General features: G+C 40.2%; 1 protein-coding gene across 8 annotated transcripts in view; it reads left to right on the top strand.

The window, feature by feature from the left end:
• The window catches only part of FNDC3A (fibronectin type III domain containing 3A), a 129,020-nt gene that overhangs the window by 89,316 nt on the left and 15,477 nt on the right, over window positions 1-24,227 (top strand). For all 8 annotated transcript variants that reach the window (XM_075086488.1, XM_075086478.1, XM_075086460.1 and 5 more), the window contains 11 exons: window positions 659-797; window positions 1,435-1,488; window positions 2,099-2,223; window positions 6,400-6,574; window positions 7,216-7,302; window positions 13,042-13,180; window positions 14,896-14,964; window positions 16,140-16,258; window positions 21,196-21,301; window positions 21,397-21,572; window positions 22,738-22,851. In XM_075086488.1, the coding sequence (XP_074942589.1) occupies window positions 659-797; window positions 1,435-1,488; window positions 2,099-2,223; window positions 6,400-6,574; window positions 7,216-7,302; window positions 13,042-13,180; window positions 14,896-14,964; window positions 16,140-16,258; window positions 21,196-21,301; window positions 21,397-21,572; window positions 22,738-22,851 (1,303 nt within the window). The remainder of the gene's footprint in view (window positions 1-658; window positions 798-1,434; window positions 1,489-2,098; window positions 2,224-6,399; window positions 6,575-7,215; window positions 7,303-13,041; window positions 13,181-14,895; window positions 14,965-16,139; window positions 16,259-21,195; window positions 21,302-21,396; window positions 21,573-22,737; window positions 22,852-24,227) is intronic.

Below are 24,227 nucleotides of genomic sequence, written 5' to 3'. Positions count from 1 at the left end.
AGTAATGTGCAGGTTCACCCAAGAAGGAGACACGGCATAGCTCCACGGCTGAGGGAGGTGAGGGGGGAGAGCACAGGGGGAGGCCAGATAATAATCCTGTATTTAATTTTGGAGAAAAGCTGTTAGAAAACCTAACCATTTCTCTGTGAGACAGAAGCAAGAATTCACTCATCTGAAGAACATGGAGAGTTAATTCATAGCATTCCTAAAGGAAAGGGCAGGGTAAACAGCCTCAGCAAGGTCTTTAAGGAGTGTAGAAGGTACTCTGAAAATGTATCAACAGCTTCATTGTGCTCATCTGACAAAAGCAGATGCAGAAGAAGAATTATTCATAGTACCAATTAATATGTCTGCAACAGATAACGAGCCTGCAAGATGCTACCATTATTTCCCAACCATAGTACAGCAAATAGCAGGCAGATTTCCAATGTAATTGTGAGACTAAAGCTGACTGATGGTAATGTACATCCAAAGTAAAGGACTCTTCTTTTGCATTACTTCTATTGGCCAAGATGCTTCCACCAGTTATTTATTTATAACTGTGATATTTTAAGAATGAGGTAGCCAGGCAGTAACTGAATGCTGAATACTCAGTTTTCTTTGGAAACTGTATATACAGATTTTGAAGCAAAATGTTACCGGCTCTTTTCTACTTTAGAGTCCAAGTAGAATGCAACTGTGTGAAGGGAAGCCCTTCAGAAGCGGAGAGTTTTACCACAACGAGTTGTGAACCTGATACTCCAAATCTGCCCAGGATAACTAATCGAACCAAAAATTCTCTTACTCTGCAGTGGAAGGTAGGAATTGTTAAAAAAAACTTTAAAATAAATATTTTAAACTCTTCAGAACTGTTTCAGTTTTGTCAATAAAATGCCGGTTCATTGAAACAGAAAATTTTTGTCAAACATACTGATTTCAGTCACAGTTCTATGACTGGAAATACATGTATTGGGTTAAATGTGGACTTCAGTAAAAAGAGAAGGAGTTCCAAAGAGCAAGGAGCCTTTGTAGATAAAGTTACTGAGTTCGAGTGACAGTCAGTCATTCGAGTGTCCATCCCCTACTGTACTGTGGAACCAATTCCTTCCTCTGTTACTGAACGTAGGCTTGTTTGTGCAAAGCAAATGAAGTGGTCTGGAAAGACTTATTTGAGCAGACCTGCAATTGAGCTGCTCAGAAAAGTACTGTAGCATTTTACACTGTTGCCAGAATACTTTTTCAAGGTCTACATTAAAAAACAAAACCATAAACATGATACAAGCATTCACTGGATGGAGACTGAACTAGGACTGTCTTGGCAAGTGAAAAAATGATGTAAGGGGAGCATCATTTGCCTTCCACTGATCTTCTCATGATTTGACCTATACAAGCATTTATTCCTTAAGTGGTCCTGTATCCAGTTAGAGCTCTAATTTTCATCTTTTCCTGTTGCAGGCATCTTGTGATAATGGTTCTAAAATCCACAGTTACCTTTTAGAATGGGATGAAGTAAGCAAGTTATTCTATTTTCTTTTTAATTTTGTGGTTTTTAAAAAAGTAGTTGTATGTGTGCACATCAAGTTGTGTGAAAATTATGACTTCTGTCTAGAGGCGTGTGACAAATACGTAATTCCTGAAGCAATTTTGAAAATATGGTTATTGCCCAAATTTTTTCTTGGGGACTATAAAATAATAGGATCTTCATTACATGATTCTGCCACCCTTAATAGTGGCTTTTCCACTTGTAGTCCAGTACTTCGGTACACTGAAGGATCATTGTCATGTAACAGTCTGTCTTTTGTACAGAGGGTGGATCTACTGTGCCCCCACAGATATCTTCCAGTCTCTACCTGGACAGCTGTTCTCAGATGGCAGAGCTGCAGAAGCTTCATTACATTTTTCCTTCCAACGCTGTGGAGCTGGGAAATTGGAAAGGAAGGGAAGAAGCCTCTAATTCAATATATATACAGAGTGTCATATACAACTCCTTCACTCTGTGGGAGATTCAAGAGTTATGGTTCATTTAAAAAAATGAGTTTACTTCACGTTTGTGTGTTACTTTAATGGATGGATGCATATATAATAGGGTGAATAATGTGATTATCTTATTCCTTTTTAGGGAAAAGGAAATGGAGAGTTTTGCCAGTGTTATTATGGCCAACAGAAGCAGTATAGGATTACTAAACTATCACCAGCAATGGGGTACACCTTTAGGCTAGCAGCCAAAAATGACATGGGAATGAGGTAAATATTACTGTTATATACATAAATATGGAATGCATATGCATACATGTCTGTGCTTGTTTAGGAAAAGCATATGGTGAAATTTAAAGAAACAAGTCTGTTGTCCAACAGGGATGAAATAAAGTATAGAGTAGTTCAGTTGTAATGGATCTACAATGATCATCTAGTCCAACTGCAGTTCATTCATGGTATGTGATTGGATTATTCAATTTGCAAATTACCTGTGTACTGTGAACCACTTGACCCTGCCTGAGCAGGGGAGGTTGGACAAGATCACCTCCAGAGATTCCCTTCCAACCTCAACTATTCTGTGATTCCCAGCATAACGCATTTTGTCCAGGCATGGTATGGCTACATACTACAACCACTATGTTATGTGCATACTTACCATATAAATGCTTCAAATCTTGGCACCTCTTAGAAGCAGATAGTATAGCTACTTCTGCCAGACTTAGCCTCGTTTCCTGGGCAGCCTGCTCAGACATTTGTACATAGTGCCCCTAGAATGGGGAGCACGAGCATGGCACAGACAACCCAGCTGCTCTCATATGAAATCAGCTCAGGCTGTGCTGGTTTTTAGCTTCAGTCTTTGTAGACCTATGCTGACCACTGAAGTTGCTACCTTGGACCTGTTTCCTACTGCCTGTACTTGTAACAGAATTTTTGGCTAAGTGCTACGTTGTAAAGACTGACACATTCGGTGCAATTGTAGCTTTTGTGTCTGATGTAATAAACACTTCTACTAAAATTCTGGGGATCATGCTAAAAGATAAGTGACTCAGCCAAAGGGCCAGAATTGAATAGTTTAAATGCTGCAGTGCTTGTGCTGCTGCTGTGCCGACTAGAGGGTACCTTCTACCATGCTCTCTGCTGCTCTTGATTCCAGGGAGGTTTGTCATGGTGCTAGTTCTAAAGCAGTTCCTGAAGCTGAGGTAGCAATTTTCCAGGGCTTATCAGCCTTCCTTAAATTAAGAGTTCTAGCGATGACAGTATAAAGAGGTGTCAGTAACTCTGCTGGAGCAGGAGGTAAGTCTGGCAGAACCCCCGCTGCCACCTGTAGGTGTGTCTGTACTGTGCTCTTTGCCATGCCTGCTACTTGGGTACATCCCTTGATCTAAGGTGTCTGTTAGTCTCATGTTACCCTGGGAAATGGACAGAACATGACATTACCATATCACTGAATTCTTCTCAAATTCTAGAGCTTATTATGAATGCTTAGGGTATGTGGTTCAGAAGTTATAGAGCACAAAACTTTGTTTTGAATTTTCTAATGAATGACATCTGACTTCAATAGAGAATATAAGTAAGAACTTGAAAAAAAAAAAGAACAAAATTACTGATTTCTCAAGTTATGCTTGCACTACTGGGTGCATTAGCTCTTGAGAATGCCTCTTGGTCTTCAGGCAAAGCAAATAAACCTGGCTAATAGTAACACTACCAGAGCTCATCATCTCTAGAGCAGACTGCCAGTGTCCACACTCCATAGTAGTACTTGGACTTTGAGGTCCTATGAGGCATAAAAACAGGGCTTCTCTAGCTGCCAGCCTAAAATTGCTATTTTGCAGTTGTTTTTTAATTCAGTATTTGAAAAATTACAAGCATTGTGCTGCAGCTCACGAGAATGGTAGTTTTATAGCCTGAAACAGAGGATGTGTGTTGTGTGTCCTTCAGCAGGCACAAGGAGGTGCTTGAGGGAACAATGCCTGCTTGGACAGTGCTGAAGGACAGTGTAAAGAATGGGAAGCCAAACCTGGGATTGTAATTCATGCTGGGTAGAAAAGATCTTCTGCAGACTATTAAGTGAGTGAAAGCTACAGCTGGCTCAGGAGATCTGAGGCGTGTGTTGGGAGGCTTTGGTGAATACCCAGGGAATGCATTGCATCTAGTGCCTGTTCCTATGTCTTTCCTTAGGCACCTGCTTTGGGCCACTCTCAGGGGACACTGTAGTGGGCTAGAATGACTTTCAGTGTGCTTCTACAGGTCTTCATTATATTACTGCCTTCTGGATGATATTTCGGGAATTAATTATTCTCTTAAGCTGCTCCTGGACTTTGTCTCGATGAGGTTTTAGTTGGAACTGTTCCAAAAAAACAAAGACAGGGACTAATCTGGCAGTTAAGCAGGGTCCAGTGCTCAGGCTCTCTTCCTGTTCCCCTCTTACATCTGAGTGTAGATGTGCACTCCAGGAATACCTGCACACGTTACAGATTCCTGCAGCGTAAGCTGGTAGAAGACACTGAGCAGTTAAGTACCCTTCTTAAACTAATCATGCCAAATAGATTTTCAAATCATTATTTCCTAGCTTTGTAAAGATGCATTTTATTGTCTTTATGGTATTATTTAATTAAGATGTCTCTCAAAATTATATTTTTTAGGGTAGAGTGCCTGATTATTCCTTATGAAGAATGTTGAGAACCTTAGGCATCTGGAGACAGAATTTTGTCTAAGTGATTTTACTAACAAAGGCAGATATTTTATCTTCAAGTTACTCATACTTTTAGATTTAATTCTAACCGCACATGAAACAGTGGCTAAAGAAAACGGGAAGAATAAAATCTGTTTAAAAGATACATAGCATTATTGTACTTCCCAGTGAATTGTTTAAGTCATTCAAATGTGGGTATCATTGGAGCTCTTTTAGTTGATTTCAGTGTATTTTGGAGTGGTTCAATCAAGTAAAGAGACTAAATATTTTTAAGGTGTGGGGTTTTTTGCCTTATATCTTCTTGTAAGCTGATTCCTTCAGTAGTTTTGTGAACAGAGGTAGACTTAGTATTTGTGTAGCCTCTTTTTATGCTTTCAGTAGCCTACCTATATAATGCTGAATTTTTTTTTGTAGATATATTGTATATATCACACCATCTTCATTTCATAGATTTTCTTGCTTGTGACTTCTGCAAGAGAAAATTACTGTCTTCCCACCCCACCCCACCCCAAAATGTAAAAATTTTTCTCTTGTTTTGCACTTTTTCACTTGGTGCTTCACAATCTATTTCACAGTCTGTCTGTCTGTGCAGACTGTGTGTCTGCTTTGGATGCTATCAACACTCTTGATAATGTGTTGTCTGTAAGATTATTTTTTTTTTAATAGTAGTATTTTTTTAATGCCAGAAAGACTTCACAGCAGACCAAAATTTACAGCTCGTGCATTGTTATTGTAACATTGGTTGAGTAAGAGAGAAAGTGAGGTTGAGGTATCTTCATATTGAGATTTTTCAGTAAAGTCAGGTTCCAACACACGAGATATTTAACTGGTACTGTTGTTTAAGCCATATGGAGAATTTTGTTTTCAGGGCTTGCTGATGCTTACTTAGGTAATGCCTAGCTTTTAGATTAAAATTACATCTCTGACGTTAGTTTCATATGGTTAAAAAATCTAGACTAGCTCTTAAGACTGTCAGTGTTTCCTCAGATCTGACATAGAAGCAGCAAAGGCCAGCTGAGAACAGGTGGGGATTTTTTAGTCTAGGTGGATACACGTCGGACCATCTGTGCCATTTACTGACTTTTGCATCCCTCTGTCTCACAATAGGTCTTTTTATGTAACTTACTTGTATTTTCACTTTAAGACATATCTAAGCATCATCAGATAAGACTAACAGTTGTGTTAGGAGATTCACTGGTGTAGACTCTACTTCATTTGTTCTGCAGTAAGACTTTCATATTGGCAACTGTTTAAGTAACTGAACATTGAATGAGACTATTATTCTATTATTTTTTGAATCACTAGAGAAACTAGTACTTCACAGTATACTTGAAGCACATAATTGCTGCCTGGGAAGCAAAATATTTTTTGAGGTCTTCCCATATATGCTTTTATGCCTTCACGTTTTCATTCAGAATAGGAAGAACACTGTGGTATTAGTACATTATTGCATATAAAGCTCTACTGTTTTAGAATAACAACTTCATATGAAAAAGCAAAATGTTTGGTTAGCAAAACATTGTAGTTATGTCATACAAATTAATCTTTCGATTATGAGCAGGTTAACTTTGTTCAGTTGTTCTGTTACTAACAGACTTATGAGCATGTTAAGTCGTCGCCGTGTACCAGCTTACAATTTCCAGTTGCGCACGCATCCAAGAAACTGTCATAGCTGTGTCTAGTAAGAATTATGTTTTTGTAGATACTAATTATTGTGTCTAGTTAGTTTACATACTGTCTGTTTTAAACAGTGGTTTTAGTGAAGAAGTCCTGTATCATACCTCAGGCACTGCCCCAACCACACCAGCAAGTCCTTTGCTGATTAATGCTGGAGTTACTTGGTTATCCCTACAGTGGACAAAACCCTCAGGAACACCATCAGATGAAGGAATCTCGTATATATTAGAGATGGAGGATGAGAACTCAGTAAGTTTAGAATACTTATTCTTAATAAGAAAAGAGATTATAATGTGTGTTTGATACATTTTGTATTAAGTGTAACAACTATTACGTTTGCTAGAATATTCTACAAGGAACTGTATTTTCTGAAATTAAGCTAATGACTTGTCATTGCTGTGACCAAGCTGCGTAGCTTTCTCCTTTTTATTGTGACAGTAATCATTATTAGTGTTAGTAAGCCCAAATCCTGCAAAGGCTTTTAAATTACTTTTATGTTTGTGAATTCACAGGTGACACTGAAGCCTTATAAGAGCTGGATCAAAGTAATTGCATCATGATATGTGGTCCCTTTAAATGTCATTTCAGCCATACCACCTTTGTTTTAAAAATTAGTCCTGTTCTACCCTTTGAAAGTGTTAAATATAATTTCTGTTGACACTGTATGTTTTTCTTTACTGTTCTTTCCTCCTTTTCTGATTGGAGACTGGTTAATTAATTTCCCCCTTCTCCAAAAAAAAGTCTTTTCTTTACGCAATGAAGGTGCATTTATCACTTTCTCAGAGGAGCATAACGGTTACAGTCTGAAACAGTAATTTATTTGTATGAAGTATGTTATGTGGACTGGTCTGCAAATATAATGTTTTAAGTAATCCTGTTTAATCCTGCAGGGATATGGTTTCAAGCCAAAATATGATGGTGACGATCTTACCTACACGGTGAAGAATTTGAGGCGTAGTACAAAATATAAATTTAGGGTAAGATTTTTTCATATATTTGGGTGGGGGGTGTAGGGGGTGGGATTGCACCAGAGTAGCTTGAGATTGACTCAGAAATTGGGAGGTCCTTTTTTAAGAAAAAGGAGATTCGATGCCAGTGTCTTACAATTTCAATCTCTTTAAACTATTGGCTGAACCCCTGCTTCATTAATTGTCTCTGCAGAAGGAATAAGAAAACTTTTGCAAGGGGAGCATAACACAGTTGCAGGTATCTTGAAATTCCAGGTCATAAGTCAATGTTCTTAACAATTGGTGGTTTTTATTTGGCTTCTGTGTTGCATATACACAGGTAGTATTACTTAGTGTAGCTCTGGGGTTCTTTGATAGTCTCTAAACACAACTGCAGGTGTTGGGGTAAGGAGCAACTTTGATCAAAAAACCATCTGTCAGTGCTAGCATAGCACTGAGCCCAAATTAGTAAATCATTCATATTACCATGGTGCTAGGCTCATTCTAATAAGTCTTGAGGGCTGAACTTGTTAGCTCAGGATAAAGTCTGGCTTAACAATTAGCTTTTGGGTATGGTTAAAAGCAGAACAGAAGCATACCAGCTATGGAAAGGTGGCCAAATAGCCATTGACGACTAAAGAACCTTGCTAGGAGATGCAGAGATGCAGTCAGTAAGGCTGAGGATCAGCTAGAACTGGCCAAACATGTCAAGAAAAATGAGGAAGGGTTCTTCAGATACATAAGCAGTAAGCTGAAGTGCAGGGATACATAGGCCCATTGCTGAACAGGGCAGGGAAGCAAGTTACTAATAATGCCAATAAGGCAGGGGTTCTCAATACCTTCTGTGCCTCTGTCTTTACCGGCATAGCTGGACCCCAGATCAGAGGACCAAGTAGCTGTGACAAGGCATGTGTCAACCCACCAGTGACGGAGGATGGGCTGGGGTGTGGCCTCTTTCAAGGGCTCAACCCCCATCAGTCTATGGGCCAGGACAGAACCCACTCCAGGATGTTAAAAGAAGTGGCTGACATTGTTGCAAGGCCACTATCTATAATATTTGAAAAGTGGTGGAGATCAGGGGATATCCCTAATAACTGGAAGACAGCACATGCCATGTCCATCTACAAGAATGGCCCAAAAGAGAACCCAGGAGATTACAGGCCCATTAGTCTTACTTCAGTCCCCAGGAAAGTAATAGAACAAGTCCTCCCAGAAACAATTACAAGCCAAATGAAGCAAGTGATTGGGAAAAGCCAACACAGATTTACCAAAGGCAAATCATGCTGACTAACCTGATCACCTTTCACAACAAAGTAACACTTTCAGTTGCCCGGGGGAGAGCAGTGAATGTTGTTTACCTGGACTTCAGCAAAGCATTTGATGCTGTTTCCTACAGTATTCTCCAGGACAAACTGGCAAGATACAGACTGGATGGGTGGTCTGTGAGATGAGTAGAAAACTGGCCAACGGGCCACACTCAGGAGGGTGGTGATCAATGTTTCTACTCAGGCTGGCAGCCTGTCACAAGTAGGATCCCCTAGGGATCAAAGTGGGGCCCTACGCTGTTCATCTTTGCAAATGATCTAGACGATGGGATTGAAAGCATCCTCAAGTTTGCTGGTGACACCAAACAGAGTGGTGAGGTGGACACTTCAGAAGGTAGAGTCATCTTACAGAGAGACCTGGAGAGGCTAGAAGAGTGGGCTAGCAAGAACAGTATGAAGTTTTAACAAAGACAAGTGCTAGGTCCTGCACCTGGGTCAGGATAACCAAAGAGCCTGGTACAGGCTGGGAAAACAGTACAGGCTGAGAAATAGCCTTGCTGAAAGGCACCTGGGAGTCGTGATGCACAAGTCAAACATGAGTCAGCAGTACACCACTGCAGCAACCAAGGCAAATCTGATCCTGGGCTGCATCTGCAGGGGCATTACTGGTAGAGGTAAGAGATGCGATCCTCTCACTTGACTCAGTGCTTGTCAGGCCATACTGGAGTAATGTGTCCAGTTCTGGTCCCCACAACTCAAAAATGACACAGACAGACTGGAGAAGAGTCCAAAGGAGGGCCACGAAGATGATCAAAGGGCTGGAGAAGCTGCCCTGTAAGGAAGGACTGAAGGAGTTAGGTCTTTTCTTCTTGGAGAAGAGAAGGCATAAGGGGGACCAGTTTTCCAGTACTTAAAGGGTGGCTACAAAGAAGAATAAGGCTCGTATTTCACAAGGAGTCACATGGAAAAGGCAAGAGGTAGTGGGTACAAGTTGCACTGGGACAGGTTTAGTCTTGATGTAAGAAATAAATTCTTTACAGTGAGAACAACCATCATAGGAACAACCTCCCCAGGGACATGGTGGAGTCCCTGTCACTGGATGCTTTCAAGACACAATTGGACAGGGTGCTAGATAATCTCATCTAGGCTCCCTTTTCCCTGAAAGGTTGGACTAGATGATCTTTTGGGTCCCTTCCAACCTGGGGTGTTCTGTGTTATCAGTTGTTCTTGAACAACTGCATGGTTTTTGAAAGAAAGCTAAAGACGTCCCACAGTATGAAGCAGAGTCGGAATGATCCCATCTCTGTCTACAAGGGAAAAGTGTTGATAGCTGTTGTCTTGCATACACCTAAAATACTGTTCCATAAAGAAGAATTGGGAACTGCTGCAGGGCAGCACCATTGTGCAACATGAAAGGTAGCAGTTTAGGGATTGCTTGGTTTGTTTTGAGTTAACACTAAAACATATAGGTAGTCCTTTTAAAATTATAGCAGATATTTTGCGCTTTTGAATATGATTACTTTCCTAAGCAGAAAAGGTTATGATGGGTTAATCTTACAATATTTGGATTTTTTTACATAACTTAGTATTTAAATGATTTAAAATACACAGTGTATTCCAGGGGCTGTAGCAAGCTAGGATGGTTATGGCCACACATGAACTTCAAGAACAACTAATTACCTTGGAACTAGCTTTTGCAAGATTTGATTGTAGTTTTCCTTCGAAAGTAATCCTACATGTTAATCATACACATTACTAGTAAATACATAGTTAACTTAAACATCCTAAGTTTGTCATTAAAATGAAAAAAAATCAATGTTTATACCCTATTTTTCTTAACAAAACAGTAAACAGAAGTCTGTTGTCACTCATTCACAGGGTATAAAGGAGAAACAAATGTTGTGTTAATCAGGTCTTTAATTTTTATTATACAGGGAAAGACTTAATTAGTAGTAATATTCCTTAAGGCTTTTGAAAGAAGCTTTATAACATTGGAAACCTTACTATAATACGTAAATGCTAACTGTGCCTGTTTAACTTCATTTGTAAGGGTACAAAGACAACTAGATGATTGTTAACCTTGTAAACTGTATCAGGAGACTTAGTGTCTGAGAGGCATGTTAGCTCATGTTTCTATTTCTCAATCCATACTAACGTTACTGCTGTCATTTCAATTCTGCTCATTTTTAAAACAAATATAAAAGCCATTCAACCTTTTTTTAGGTTTTTCAGGTTTTTGCTAGGAACAAATGGGAATATGTAGTAAACTAACTGTAGTCACAGCTTGAAAGTAAAGGGTAGCAGCAATTTGTTTTCCTAGATTCGCAGAAAAGTCTGCATTGGAATGGACTTCTGGGGATCATCTGGGTCAAATCTGTGTAGAAAGTAGGGCCTTGGGTTGGGTTATTCAACCCTGTCCTAGCCCTGTTGACCTGACACTTCAGTATTTTCAGCAAGAAAGATTCATCCATTTCTCTGGGCAGCCTGTTCTCGTGGTGATTAATTTCTTTTCTTATATCCAGCTAGAATTTCACCTAATACACTTTGTGCCCACTGTCTCTTGTCCTGTCATCAGAGATCCATGTGAAGACAGTATCTTCATCTCTTCTGTGACTACCTTTTAGGAATTGGAAGGCTGTGATTAGATCTCCCCCAGTGAAACTTCTTAGGCAGCCTTTCTTCCTGTGTCAGGTTCTCCAACCCTCTGATCATCATGCTGGCCCTCTTCTGGACCCTCAAGTTTCCCAGTGTCTCTTGAACTGGGAGGACCAAACCTGGACACAGTATTCCAGGCGTAGCCTAAAAAGCGCCGAGTAAAGTGGTGTAATCACATCCATTGTTCTGCTGGCTAGATTGTTGCTGATGCAGCCCATGAAACAATTTGCCTTTGCTGCCAGGATGCTTTGCTGATTTGGTTGGCTCGTTCTCCACTAGAATCCCGAGGTCCTTCTCAGCAGAGCTGCAAAAAGAAAAGCTGACTAGCCAGTCAGACCCCAGACTGTACTGATGCTGGGATTATTCCATTCCAGGTGCAAGATTTCATCTCTGTCAGAGTGCACACAGTTCTTGTCGATGCAATCTTCTGGCCTCTCAAAGTCTGTATGGTGGCTCTTCCTTCCAGCATGTCTCTTTCTGCTCCTGGTTTGGTGTCATATGCACACCTGGGGAGGGTGCACTCACTCCTGTCATCCAGATCACTTATAAAGATATTGAACAGTATCTGACGTATTGACTGCTGAGGAAATCCACTCATGAACAGCTGCTAATTTGCCTTTGAACCATTAACCACTACCCTTTGAGGCTTGCATTCTGTCAGGTTTTGCACACACATCTTGTGGTCCATCTGTTCCGTCTATACCTTAGCAGCCTGTCTATGTGGATGTTGCAGGAGACCACGTCAAACTAAAATCAGGGTAGATGATGTCCACAGCTCTCCCCTCATCTACTGAGCAGGTTGTTTCATCATAGAAGGCACTTAGGTTGGTCAAACATTATTTACCCTTGATAAATCTAATCACCTTCTTGTCCTCCATATGCCTGTAAATAACCTCCGTGACAACCTTTGCCATAATTTTCCCTGGGACTGAGGAGTTTGTATCATCTTTGCTGTTGTTAATATAAATTACCCATATAAAGACTTCTTTATCTCTGAATATATTTCCTTAAAAGAAGGTACTAGAGCAGCACAAGAGCTCTACTTAATTCATCCCACTTATTCAGGTTTCTTTAGCAGTTAGTAAAGCATCATTTTTTTGCTCTTTACTTAATTACATGAAAATATTTTCGCCTCAATGGGAAGGGAATTGTAATTAATATTTTAATACTTCCAAGTTCCTGCAGTGAAAGATTAAAAGTGGCCTCTTTGCAGGGTCTTTTTCATCATCATTTGTTTCCATGCTTCTATAAAGGTTTTTTCTCACGTGTATATTTCGTTATCGATATATTGCATAACTCTTCTAAAAGAGTTGTTCTTAGACCTATCTGATCTCTGAGTATCAAGTGTTCAGATCCTTAACTTGAAATAAAAGTGGCTTGTGCTATATTGAGCATCCACAGATTCCATTAATGTTGCTGAGATTTGCATGTCCTGATTACCTTTTACAGTCAGGCAACTCTTAAGTGTCCTAATTAGAAGCCCATCTTTATGCACCAACATTAGAAATTTGGAGGATATGGAAGATTTGATCTGTGAAATAATTTATTAGTAGTATTAGTGTTACTTCAGCTTCACAATTAATAGGGTTTGGGGGGATTTTTAAGGAGGTGGGTTTTTTTGCTAGCAATTTGCAGGAAATTTTGATTTCAGTATAGTGATTGTCTAACTAGGGAACTAATGGAAAAGTGAAATGAATGTATATAATAGCTTTAGTTCTTGTGATAATTTATTATGGAGCTATCTGTCTAAGCATAGATATACATTAATTTGACCTTACCATTAACAGTCAATAGCATACTGCTAGCCAGTGCACTTGTTTTGTTTATAATATTTTTTATATATCTGCAGGTCATTGCCTATAACTCAGAAGGGAAGAGCAGTCCAAGTGAGACAGTAGAATACATTACTTCTCCAGACAAGCCTGGAGTACCTTCAAAACCCACAGTGAAAGGAAAAATACACGCACAGAGTTTTAAAATAATCTGGGGTAAGATTGTTGTCCAGCTCTGTTTAGAGTATGTCCTCTGTACTTTGTGTATATATATAAAAAATATTTTACATAATTATTTGTATCTAGAAGGCCAGGTTTTACTTCAGTAACACTTCAGTCAACTGAGCCATTATGATCCATTTTCATGGAACTAAGAGAAAAATATTGATTCAAAATACTTAGGGTGGCAGTATAATAGTGTAATTATGTGGGAAGAATAATATACAATTTGTAATAGGGACTGTTATTGCATGGGACTATAATAATTTAAAAAACCCCAGTAGTGGTAATTTGTGTACTAAGAAGTTCTGTTTCTCTGGCACAAAAAGTAAATGCCACGAAATTCTGGGGTTTTCTCAGAAGAGGAGATCCAAGTTCAACCTATTTCTTAAAAGTGTTTGGTTTTGATAGATGAATGTTTTTATTCGCTGAAGATCTTGAGAAACTTTTCCTTAGGCTCAGGATTTTTTAGCCTTATGCTGTGAAATAGGGGAAGGTGAAGCAGTACTGCGTGATGCAGTACTTCAGCAGAAAATCAGTTAAAGGTTTTATTTATTGTCACAGGTAATTAAACTTCTTACCTATTTCTGTTTAATAGCGTGTTTAATTTTTTTGCATTAAGAAAGTTACTTGTAAAGTATAAGTAGTACTCAGCAAGTCCAGTCTTGCAAATTTCCAGAGTATTTTGCTACATCAGGGCCTGATATTTGATCTTTTACAGATTATATATAACGTATGAAGTTATTAGAAATACCTAAATCGAAAACTATCTGAAATATCTATTTACTTTTAAAATCTATAATAGTCACTATTTTGAACATTAATACTCTTTTTTTTAATAAGTGATAATGAATATAATCATTTTATTCTTCACTTGGAGTAATTTGTTACCTTCCAACCAAAAAAGTGCTATGTGCCATATAGTAAGTCTCACTTTGTTTAGCAGGTGCGGTGTGATATGTAACCCTTGCCTAAGAGCCAACACCATTTCATCCGACACATACATAATGTCGTGCTGTGTTTGTATTTGTCCAAAATGTTGGTTTTCCACCTTATTTTAATTCTGATGTTCCCTAAGTCAGCTCTAAGAAAGAGTAGTAAAATTGTGTGTCAAAGATAGGTCTGTATGCTCATATTTTGTACATGAGTATTGTACCAGGGGGGAAAGTGCACTCAATTTCTAATGATGTATTAAAAATTCAAGAGATGACATTTTCAGTGTAGAATTCCTGACTTCTCCCAAAATATATAGGTTTTTGAAATCCTGTCCTTAAATAATTTTTGAAATATTCTTGTATGCAAATCCGTATGAGAATCTTTTCCTATATGCAGTCCAAATTACAGGACCATTAGGATCCTGTAGGATCCATTAGGATTAGGACATAGGCCCTGAAACCATAATCAGTCAGCCTTCCACAGCACTTCAGACTTACTGAAATGTTTGCTGTGACATCTCCCAGGTGCCTGATTCACTTGTCACTCTTCATCTGTAGAGTATACAGTAGGGTTGTGAGCTGGCAGCTTTGCATAGTGGAGAATTTGAGTGATTCGCAGCTGTCTTGAACTAGCATGCTGTGCTAGCTAGGATGCTATCTCTCTAAATAAGCACCTGTCTCCAGTTGGCTGTTGATTTTGTCTTTTGTAAATTCTCCCCAAAAGCTACAAAACCATTTAATTTACCTCGCTTAGTTGGAATATTGCTGTTTTTATAGATCCGCCAAAAGACAATGGAGGAGCAGCAATAAATACATATGTTGTGGAGATGTCTGAAGGCTTAAATGGTAAGTATTAGGAACGTATGTTGGCATTCAGCTATGTTGGTTTTTTCTGCATGTGTGCACTGTGGGAAGAGTAAAATGTGTATTATGATAGGGAAAGTTATTGTAAGGGACTGCCATTTAAAGAATAGATATTTTGATGCTTATATACAAGACGCACTTTTTCTCTGGCTTAGAAAGAAGATGCCACAAAACTGTGTTGAAAGAGATGCTCCGTATTTAAATTATTAATTAGGCGTATTCTGTTTTGGAAATGAAATGACACATTTCAGACCTTTTAGGGCAAGAAGACGGGGTCACATAACTATGTGGGATGCATATCAAATTAAGGATAAACTAGTGCTATGTTTATCACTATTAAAGGAGAACAGTGATGCAGTTGGGATAACTGTTTCTGCTATTTGCTTTTCTGTTCTTTCATACAGAAGGGAAATTAACAATATTTCTAAACCAGACATAAAGCTATCTGGCTAAATTATTTAAAAATCTAGACTTCAAGTAACCTTATTAAATTCAAAAGCACAGTCACACCGAAAGTTTATGCTTCTCCAGTGCAGTGTCGGATTAAGGCAGCACACTTTCCCCAGATTGTAATGGCAGCCTGTCAGAGGTCTCAGCTGTGGTTCTTTTGATACTTAGTCTGTCGCTTTCCTTAATCCATTGCATGTGCGCATTAAGTCACTTTTGGAACGATTTACCCAAGCCTTTCATGCAGATTTAGTGAGCTGTGCATTATGTTTCATCCCAGACCTCTAAATTCTGTGATGTATTGAGTTTTTGGAGATTTAATTAAAAGCCCCAGGTTCCCTGCTTAATCTCTTAAAAAGAAGAGAGAGAATGCTAAAGGGTTTCTGGTTTAAGAGTCTGGCTGAATAGCAAAGAATGAAGTCGGTAATTCAGATAGTGCTGGGCCATTCAGGAGCACAGGAACAAGCTTTATCAGTTGTAAACTGTAGTTACAGTCTGCAAAATTAATGTTGTAATTAAAAGTTTCTTTTCCATGGAAAATTTTGTTTATGTATCTTTCCTATTTATTTGGTTACGATGTTTGAATATGCTTGCTGGCCCAGTAATAACTACTTCATTAAAAGTAAATTCTCTCCTAGTTAATGTGAATGGCAAATAAGGAAGATATTTCCCTTCAGCAGATCATTGCACAGTTATTCCTAACCTTTCAGGAAACAAATGGGACACGATATACAGCGGAGCTGCTAGGGAACATGTGTGTGACCGACTAAATCCTGGCTGTTCCTATCGCTTACGTGTATATTGCGTTGGGGAAGGAGGACAAAGCACGGTAATATGAATGAATATTTTTATGAAATAACATTTCTCTCTCTTTAAGAAAGTCTGATCCAGTAGTTAATAAGCAAATATTATACAGAAGTGCCTAACAAAATAGCCATAATCAGTACCTCAAAAAAGTTCCAGCATTGGCACACAGTGTTTCAAGTTTCTGTGCATTTCTTAAAGAAATAAATGTGAATATTCTTTTCTGATACTATATTTTGTTTAAAGTCATTTTTCTTATTTACTGAAACAGATACTTTGTCTTTTCCTGTGTGATACATTGTCAGAATGTGTGATAATTGATAGAACGTAATTTCTTAAGGCCTAACCTAAGACAGCAGTGTAAATGTAATGTTTTCCACGATGTCAGTGGAGTACCCTGTCTGAGCAGCCAAGTCAGTCCAGCAGGCAGGGGAGGACAAAGTGTTTCCTCAGGCTTTACGGGGCTGTGCTCTTCCAATGCTGTCTCAGCCACAATCAAAATGTTTACATTGCCCTCCCTGCTTTTCAGTATTCCTGAACAATTAGGTGTGCCATACTATGCTCCCTCATATATACACATTACATACACACACACTTGCACTGTCACTTCTGTGGTGTAGTTCAGCCTCCAGTGCCAAAATGTCACACTGTGTTCTTCTCTCTTCTTCCCAGCAGCAAGTGTAACAAAGCCAGCCCTGGCTCTCTACGGATTTCCAGCAGGGCTTAGCTGTCAAGCTGATCCCCTGAAAATCTTAAAGCCTTGCATTCTTGGTGTTTGGCATTTCTTCCCCAGCCCCCTTTTACTATATGAAATTACTGTGTTCTTCGTCCACAGAAGTCCCCTGCAGATAGCCTTGCCCGCAGCCACCTTGTCTTAAGAATAAATCTGGACTCCTTCAGTGCTGGCTCAGCTGCGATGCTTTCCCTTTTGCCATAACTCAGCTTGCTGTTGTACAGGGGAAGGGGGAAGGCAGTATACTTCCCAGTCACCTAACCACAAGTACACATATGTCTTTGGAGAGTTTTGCTTTGCCAACCTCCTTTTCTCACAGCCCAACACTGATGGTTTAGAATAAGCATTATTTGAGTACCAGAGAGAAAATAGCTTTCAGAAAGTCCTGATACTTTCTGAAGGTGTGAGAAATCAATAGAAGAGTAAAGAAAGATGTATTTAAACTTTTCTGTAGCTTGTCATGGACATATGCCTCCGGAGAAACATTCTGCTTTTTAAGTAGCATTGGTTGTTCAGTGCAACAACGTATCTCAAAGGAACTGAAAAGCAGCAGAGCTTCCAATCCACTCTTTCTGGAACATATGAATAAAGCAGTTATAGAATCATAGAATTCTTAAGGTTGGAAAAGACCTCTAGGATCATCAAGTCCAACCGTCAACCCAACACCACGAGGCCTCCTAAACCATGCCCTGAAGTGCCACGTCTAGATGGTTTTTGAACACCACCAGGGATGGTGACTCCGCCACCTCTCTGGGCAGCCTGTTCCAATGCCTGACCACTCTTTCAGTGAAGACATTTTTCCTAATATCCAATCTAAACTTCCCCTGGTGCAGCCTGAGGCCATTTCCTCTCGTTCTATCACTAGTAACTTGGGAGAAGAGACCAACACCCACCTCATTACAACCTCCTTTCAGGTAGTTGTAAAAAGCAACCCGGTCTCCCCTCAGCCTCCTATTCTGCAGGCTAAATAACCCCAGCTCCCTCAGCCTCTCCTCATAAGACCTGTTCTCCAGACCCTTCACCAGCTTTGTTGCCCTTTTCTGGACACACTCCAGCACCTCAATGTCCTTCTTGTAGCGAGGGGCCCAAAACTGCACACAGTATTCAAGGTGTAGCCTCACCAGTGTTAAGTACAGGGGCACGATCACTTCTCTGCTCCTGCTGGCCACGCTATTCCTGATACAAGCCCGGATGCTGTTTGGCCTTCTAGGCTGCCTGAGCACACTGCTGGCTTATGTTCAGCCGGCTGTCAGCCAGTACCCCCAGGTCCTTCTCCGCCAGGCAGCTTTCCAGCCACTCCTCCCCAAGCCTGTAGCGTTGCATGGGGTTTGTGAGACTGAAGTGCAGGAGCTGGCACTTGGTCTTGTTAAACCCCATACAATTGGTCTCGGCCCATTGATCCAGCCTGTCCAAATCTCTCTCCAGAGCCTTCCTACCCTCGAGCAGATCAAAACTCCCAGCCAACTTGGTGTCATCTGCAAATTTATTGAGGGCGCACTTCATCCCCTCATCCAGATCGTTGTTAAAGATATTATACAAGACTGGCCCCAAAACAGCCCTGGGGAACACTGCTCGTGACCAGTCACCAATTGGATCTAGGTCCATTGACCACAACTCTCTGGGCTTGGCCATCCAGAGAGTTTTTTACCCAGGGAAGAGTACATCTGTCCAAACCATAAGCCGCCAGCTTCTCTAGGAGAAATCTGTGGGAGACAGTATCAAAGGCTTTACTAAAGTCCAGGTAGACAACATCCACAGCCACTAGCTGGGTCACCTGGTCATAGATCAGGTTGGTCAGGCAGGACCTGCCTTTCATGAACCTATGCTGGACGGCCTGATCCCCTGGTTGTCCTGCACTTGCCTGGTGAGCTCACTCAAGCTGAACCACTCCATAACCATTCCCAGTACCAAGGTCAGGTCAACTCAGCTGTACTTCCCCAGATCCTCCTTCCAGCCCTTCCTGTAGATGGGCGTCACATCGGCAATCCTCCAGTCATCTGGGACCTCCCCTGTTAATCAGGACTGCTGATAAATGATGGACAGTGCCTTGGTGAGCTCCTCTGCCAGCTCCCTCAGTACTCTTTGGTGGATCCCATCCAGCCCCATAGACTTGTGAGTGTCCAGGTGGCTCAGCAGGTTGTAAACTGCTTCCTCCTGGTTTATGGGGGGTTTATTCCGCTCCCTGTCCCTGCCTTCCAGCTCAGGGGGCTGCATAGCCTGGGGATAACTGGTCTGATAGTTAAAGACTGAGGCAAAGAAGACATCTAGTACCTCAGCTTTTTCCTCACCCTCGGTGGCAATGTTCCCCTCCATGTCCAATAGAGGATGGAGATTCTCTCTGATTCTCTTTTTGTTCTTAGTGTATTTGTAAAAACATTTTTTGTTACCCCTTACAGCAGTGGCTAGGTTGAGTTCTAGATGGGCTTGTCTAATTTTCTCTGCAAGACCTAACGAGGTCTCTTGAGTTGCCTGCCCCTTGTTCCAAAAGCGGTAGACTCTTCTTTTTTTCCTGAGTGCCAGGAAAAGCTCCCTGTTCAGCCAGGCAGGTTGTCATTCCCACCGGTTCATCTTGCGACACTTGGGGACAGCCTGCTCCTGCACCTCCGAGACTTCCTTCTTGAAGAATGCCCAGCCTTCCTGGACTCGTTGCCCTTCAGGACTTCCTCCCAAGGGACTCTCCCAACCAGTGCCCTAAACAGGCCAAAGTCTGCCCTCTGGAAGTCCGTGGTAGTGGTTTTGCTGACCCCCTTCTTACTTCACCAGGAATTGAGAACTCAATCATGTCATGGTCATTAAGCCCAAGAAGGCCTCCGACCGCCGCATCTCCCACCAGTCCTTCTCTGTTTGTGAACAGGAGGTCAAGCGAGGCACCTCCCCTGGTAGGCACACGTACCAGCTGCATCAGGAAGTTATCTTCCACACACTCCAGGAACCTCCTAGACTGTTTCTTCTCTACTGTGTTGTATTTCCAGCAGACATCGGGTAAATTGAAGTACCCTACTAGAATAAGGGCAACCAATTGTGGTACTTCCACCAGCTGCTTATAGAATGCTTCATCTACCTTTTCATCCTGGTTGGGTGGGCTATGACAGACTCCCAGCAGGATATCTGCCTTGTTGGCCTTCCCCCCGACCCTTACCGGTAAGCACTCAACCGTATCATCACAATCACAAGCTCTATGTAATTTAAACACTCCCTAACGTATAGAGCCACCCCACTGCCTCTCTTTCCTTGCCTATCCCTTCTGAAGAGCTTATAGCCATCCATTGCAGCGCTCCAGTTGTAAGACTCATCCCACCTTGTCTCTGTGATGGTGACTAAGTCATAGCTATCCTGCCACACAATGGCTTCCAGCTCCCCGTTTGTTGCCCATGCTGTGCACATTGGTGTAGATGCACTTGAGCTGGGCTATTGATTTCACCCCCAATCCTGGCATGGCACTCCTAGGCTCCTCTCTAGTGGGCCTGGCTATATCACCTTTCCTCTTTGAACCTAGTTTAAAGCCCTCTTGATGGCCCCCACCAACTCAGTTATGAAATGAGACTCTAAGATGCATCTTTTTTGTAAACTAAAAGGCTTACCAACTTTGTGTTTGTTCTGTATCACACCAGACCTAATAACCCCGCATTGTCTCTAACTCATTTCTGTCTGCTTCCAGCAGTCAATGCCATCTGCTGCGTGTGATGCTATGTATTTTGCACGCACTTAAAATCAGAGGTGTAAGTTTGTTCACAATAAGTATTACTACGCAATGAAAAAGTTGAAATCTCATTTTTTTCATCTCGTCTGATAGACATTTCTGCCCACTTTTGCTTTCTGAGAAGTTCTTGCACAGAAAGTATAGAACCATTAGAGTAAGATTCTTGAAATTATTAAATTGCAATTTGATGGAAAAGAGAATGAGTTTACATTGAACAAGTCATAATTCAAGGATCTATACTAGGTTTGTACTGATAATTAACCAGTGCTTTTAATTCTACCTGTCGCATGTGTACCAAAACACAAAAGCAAAAGTTAATTTTGCATATTGTGTGATCACTGTAGCATGTTTTATATAGGTATTATGAGAAATACATACCAGATCACGTAAGCATCTTCATGTATTTGAAGATGTAGTTAAAAAAATGGAAGATTCTATTTCTGACTTAAGTATTTGCCTTTACTTGTGGCATAATTGATAGTGCTCGTTTTGGCGTAGATGACTTCATTAATCTACCTTTCTTTTGTAGGCATCTGACCCTTTACTGGTGCAGACTCCAGCAGTGGTTCCTGGTCCATGCCAGCCTCCAAGGCTACAGGGTAGACCAAGAGCAAGAGAAATTCAGCTGCGCTGGGGTAATTCTGTTACAACTATTAGTGAGTGTAAGGAATCCAAATGTGTTATGTGTTAAAATTAAACAAGCTTTTATTTCTTTGTTTCTTATTTTTAGGACCACCTCAGGTGGACGGCGGTTCACCCATTACCTGTTATGGTCTGGAAATGTTTCAGACAGAAACTGATGAACACAGAGAGGTTTACCAAGGCTCTGATGTTGAATGCACAGTAGGCAGCCTTCTTCCAGGGAGGATGTACAACTTCAGACTGCGAGCAGCTAACAAGGCTGGGGTAAGGAGGCAGTCTGAAATTAAATTAGTTCCAGAGACTGCAATCGCTATTAAGAATCTTCTCTTTTAAAAGAAGCATTTAACAGTAATTTTAAAGTGAGGATTTCCTAATGTAGAGTCATTTGATTGACACAGCGTATTGTTGTATGGGAACAGATAGTTAAACATCAGTTTATAACAAATGGGTTTTAGATGAAGGGAAGAGAAAATAGCTAATTGTGTCTTACATCTGAATAATAGCATCAGGAAATGGTTAGGAAATGCTAAGTACTTTATCAAAGCATTGTTGCAACTTCAGTATTCTCATGTGAAGTAAGGTAATATAGTAAACTATTTTCTGTATACAGCTTTGTAAATTGACTGACCTTTATTTTTACAGCTGTTGGTGTTCTAGAAGATAATAGTTAGCATTTCCTGACTTCTTTTATTTAGTTTAACTTCTGAGTATCTGTTCTATCAGATACAAGAATATTTTCTGTCTTGGAGTATTAAATGTGTTAAAATCAATTGTTGCTGTAGGACAAGCTTTATTTAATTAAGTATTCGAAGTCCTGATTTAAAGATGGAGAGGCGGGCTGCTTGTATTTGTTCAATAACGTTCTCTTCATAGAAACTATCAGGACCAGTTGACATCATATGTGGAGAGGTCAGCAGCTTAAGGCTTTAAAGCACCAACCTAACTTTTTATCTGCCCCCCACAAAGAATGGTTTATAGCTCAAGCATTTTTTTGAATCCTTCATTTTTTTAGATAGATATAAATAGGCAGTTACAAATTCTGTTATCACAGAATCACAGAACGGTAGGGGTTGGAAAGGACCTCCGGAGATCATCTTGTCCAACCCCTGCTTGAGCAGGTTATGTTACAGTGCAGCGTTATGTAACTTCAAAATAACGATTTGGATTGCACTTTACTGTTTTATGTGAGAGCCTAAAGTGTCAAATTTATTCTGATTGCATTTGCTATAAAGAAGAGTCTTACAGCTATTCTGGAGAATAGTCATATACTGAAATGAACTCCGAATCCACACTCCACAAAGATGTATTTTACAAGCAAGTAAAACAAAGTTGCTGGCTGAAATTATATGTCCCTACTATGGTAAACTATTACTTAAAAAGTAGTGATTTTATTTTTACAGTTTAGTTGTATTAACTTTCTTTTTAATAGTTTGGACCTTACTCAGAAAAATGCGAAATAACTACAGCACCTGGACCACCAGATCAGTGCAAGCCCCCTCAAGTGGCGTGCAGATCTGCTGCATGTGCTCAGGTGTCATGGGAGGTAAGAATGCCTTGTTACTCCTGTCTTAACATGATTGTCTTCCACATTTTTAAGTTCAAATTTAAAAGCTTAAGACTGTATTTTAATCACATTTTAAACATACATACCTGATTATCCAATACTTGGTAGGTAAAACCTTAACGTCATTTATCACACATATGACAGCTATAAGTTGGCAGCCTGCAGGTACTTGAGATCTTCCTTTGTTCTTCTGTTGAGGAGTTTTCCACAACTGCTTTACTGCATTTCTGATTGATGCAGGCTCTCCTGAAAATTTTTCTTCAATGTAGTTATCTTTCCTCAGCGCAAATACATCCACATAATATAATAGATTATTGTGCATTTGCTGGTTTTGTAAGCTGATTTAATCTTATATAATTACATCAGTAATGTAGAAAAAGCCTCACAGACTTCCTACAAACCCATAGTATTTAGATATCTGATTAAAAAATGCAATAGATAAAAACTAAACTTATAGAAAGGAAGATTCTATCTGGGAATACTGTTTAAACACAGTTTTTCAGTGACTTGAGATGGAGTGAAGTATCGGAGTTACTGAAATGTACAGAAAAAAAAAAAGATTAAACTAGTTTACCTGGAAGGTAGAGTTCATGCTTCCTACTGGGTATATCAGAGGAGCTCTCCTTAAACATCTACAAGGCAAAGCCTTTTGAAGAAATCTCTTACAATGTTCAGGTAGGATTAATTTGACCAATGTTAGATGTCTGCTTTATAGAATCACAGAGTAATCAAGGTACAAGTGCTCCTCTAGATGTCATTTAGTTCAACCTTCTGTTCAAAGCAGAGCTAACTTCAAATTTAGGTCAGGTTTCTCAGGGCCTTGTCCAGTCAAGTTTTACGTATCTCCAGGGATGAAGGTTCTGCAGCCTGGTAAATTTGTCTCTGGGCAAATTCTCTCATGCTGTAGGATTTTTTTCCCTTATCTCTAGTCAAAATATCCTTTAGTGCAAGTCGTGACTCTTGCCACTGTGCCACCTCAAAGAAGAATTTGACATAACCTTCTTTGTACCCTCCCAGTAAGTAATTTAAGCCAGTAGTAAGGTCTCCCCTTAGCCTTATCCTCTTAATATCAAATAAGCCTTACCTTTTTGTTTTGTGTTGCACTCCCCCTTCATGGCCCTTCACTGGACTTACTCCATTAGGTCAATGTCTGTCTTGTACTGGGGAGCCCAAGATGGGACACGGTACTGAAGATGCAACCTGACAAGTGCCGAGTAGAGGGGAATCATTACTCCTTTTAGCATTCTTGCTGCACTTTTGCTAATACAGCCACTATTTAGTTCACCTTCATCAGACACACACTGCTGACTCACATTCAACTTTCTCACCAGGACACACAGGTTATTTCATGGTAA

This window comes from Phalacrocorax aristotelis, chromosome 1 (assembly GCF_949628215.1).
Source record: "Phalacrocorax aristotelis chromosome 1, bGulAri2.1, whole genome shotgun sequence".
Lineage (NCBI taxonomy): Eukaryota > Metazoa > Chordata > Aves > Suliformes > Phalacrocoracidae > Phalacrocorax > Phalacrocorax aristotelis.
This window is presented reverse-complemented; position numbering and strand designations above follow the sequence as displayed.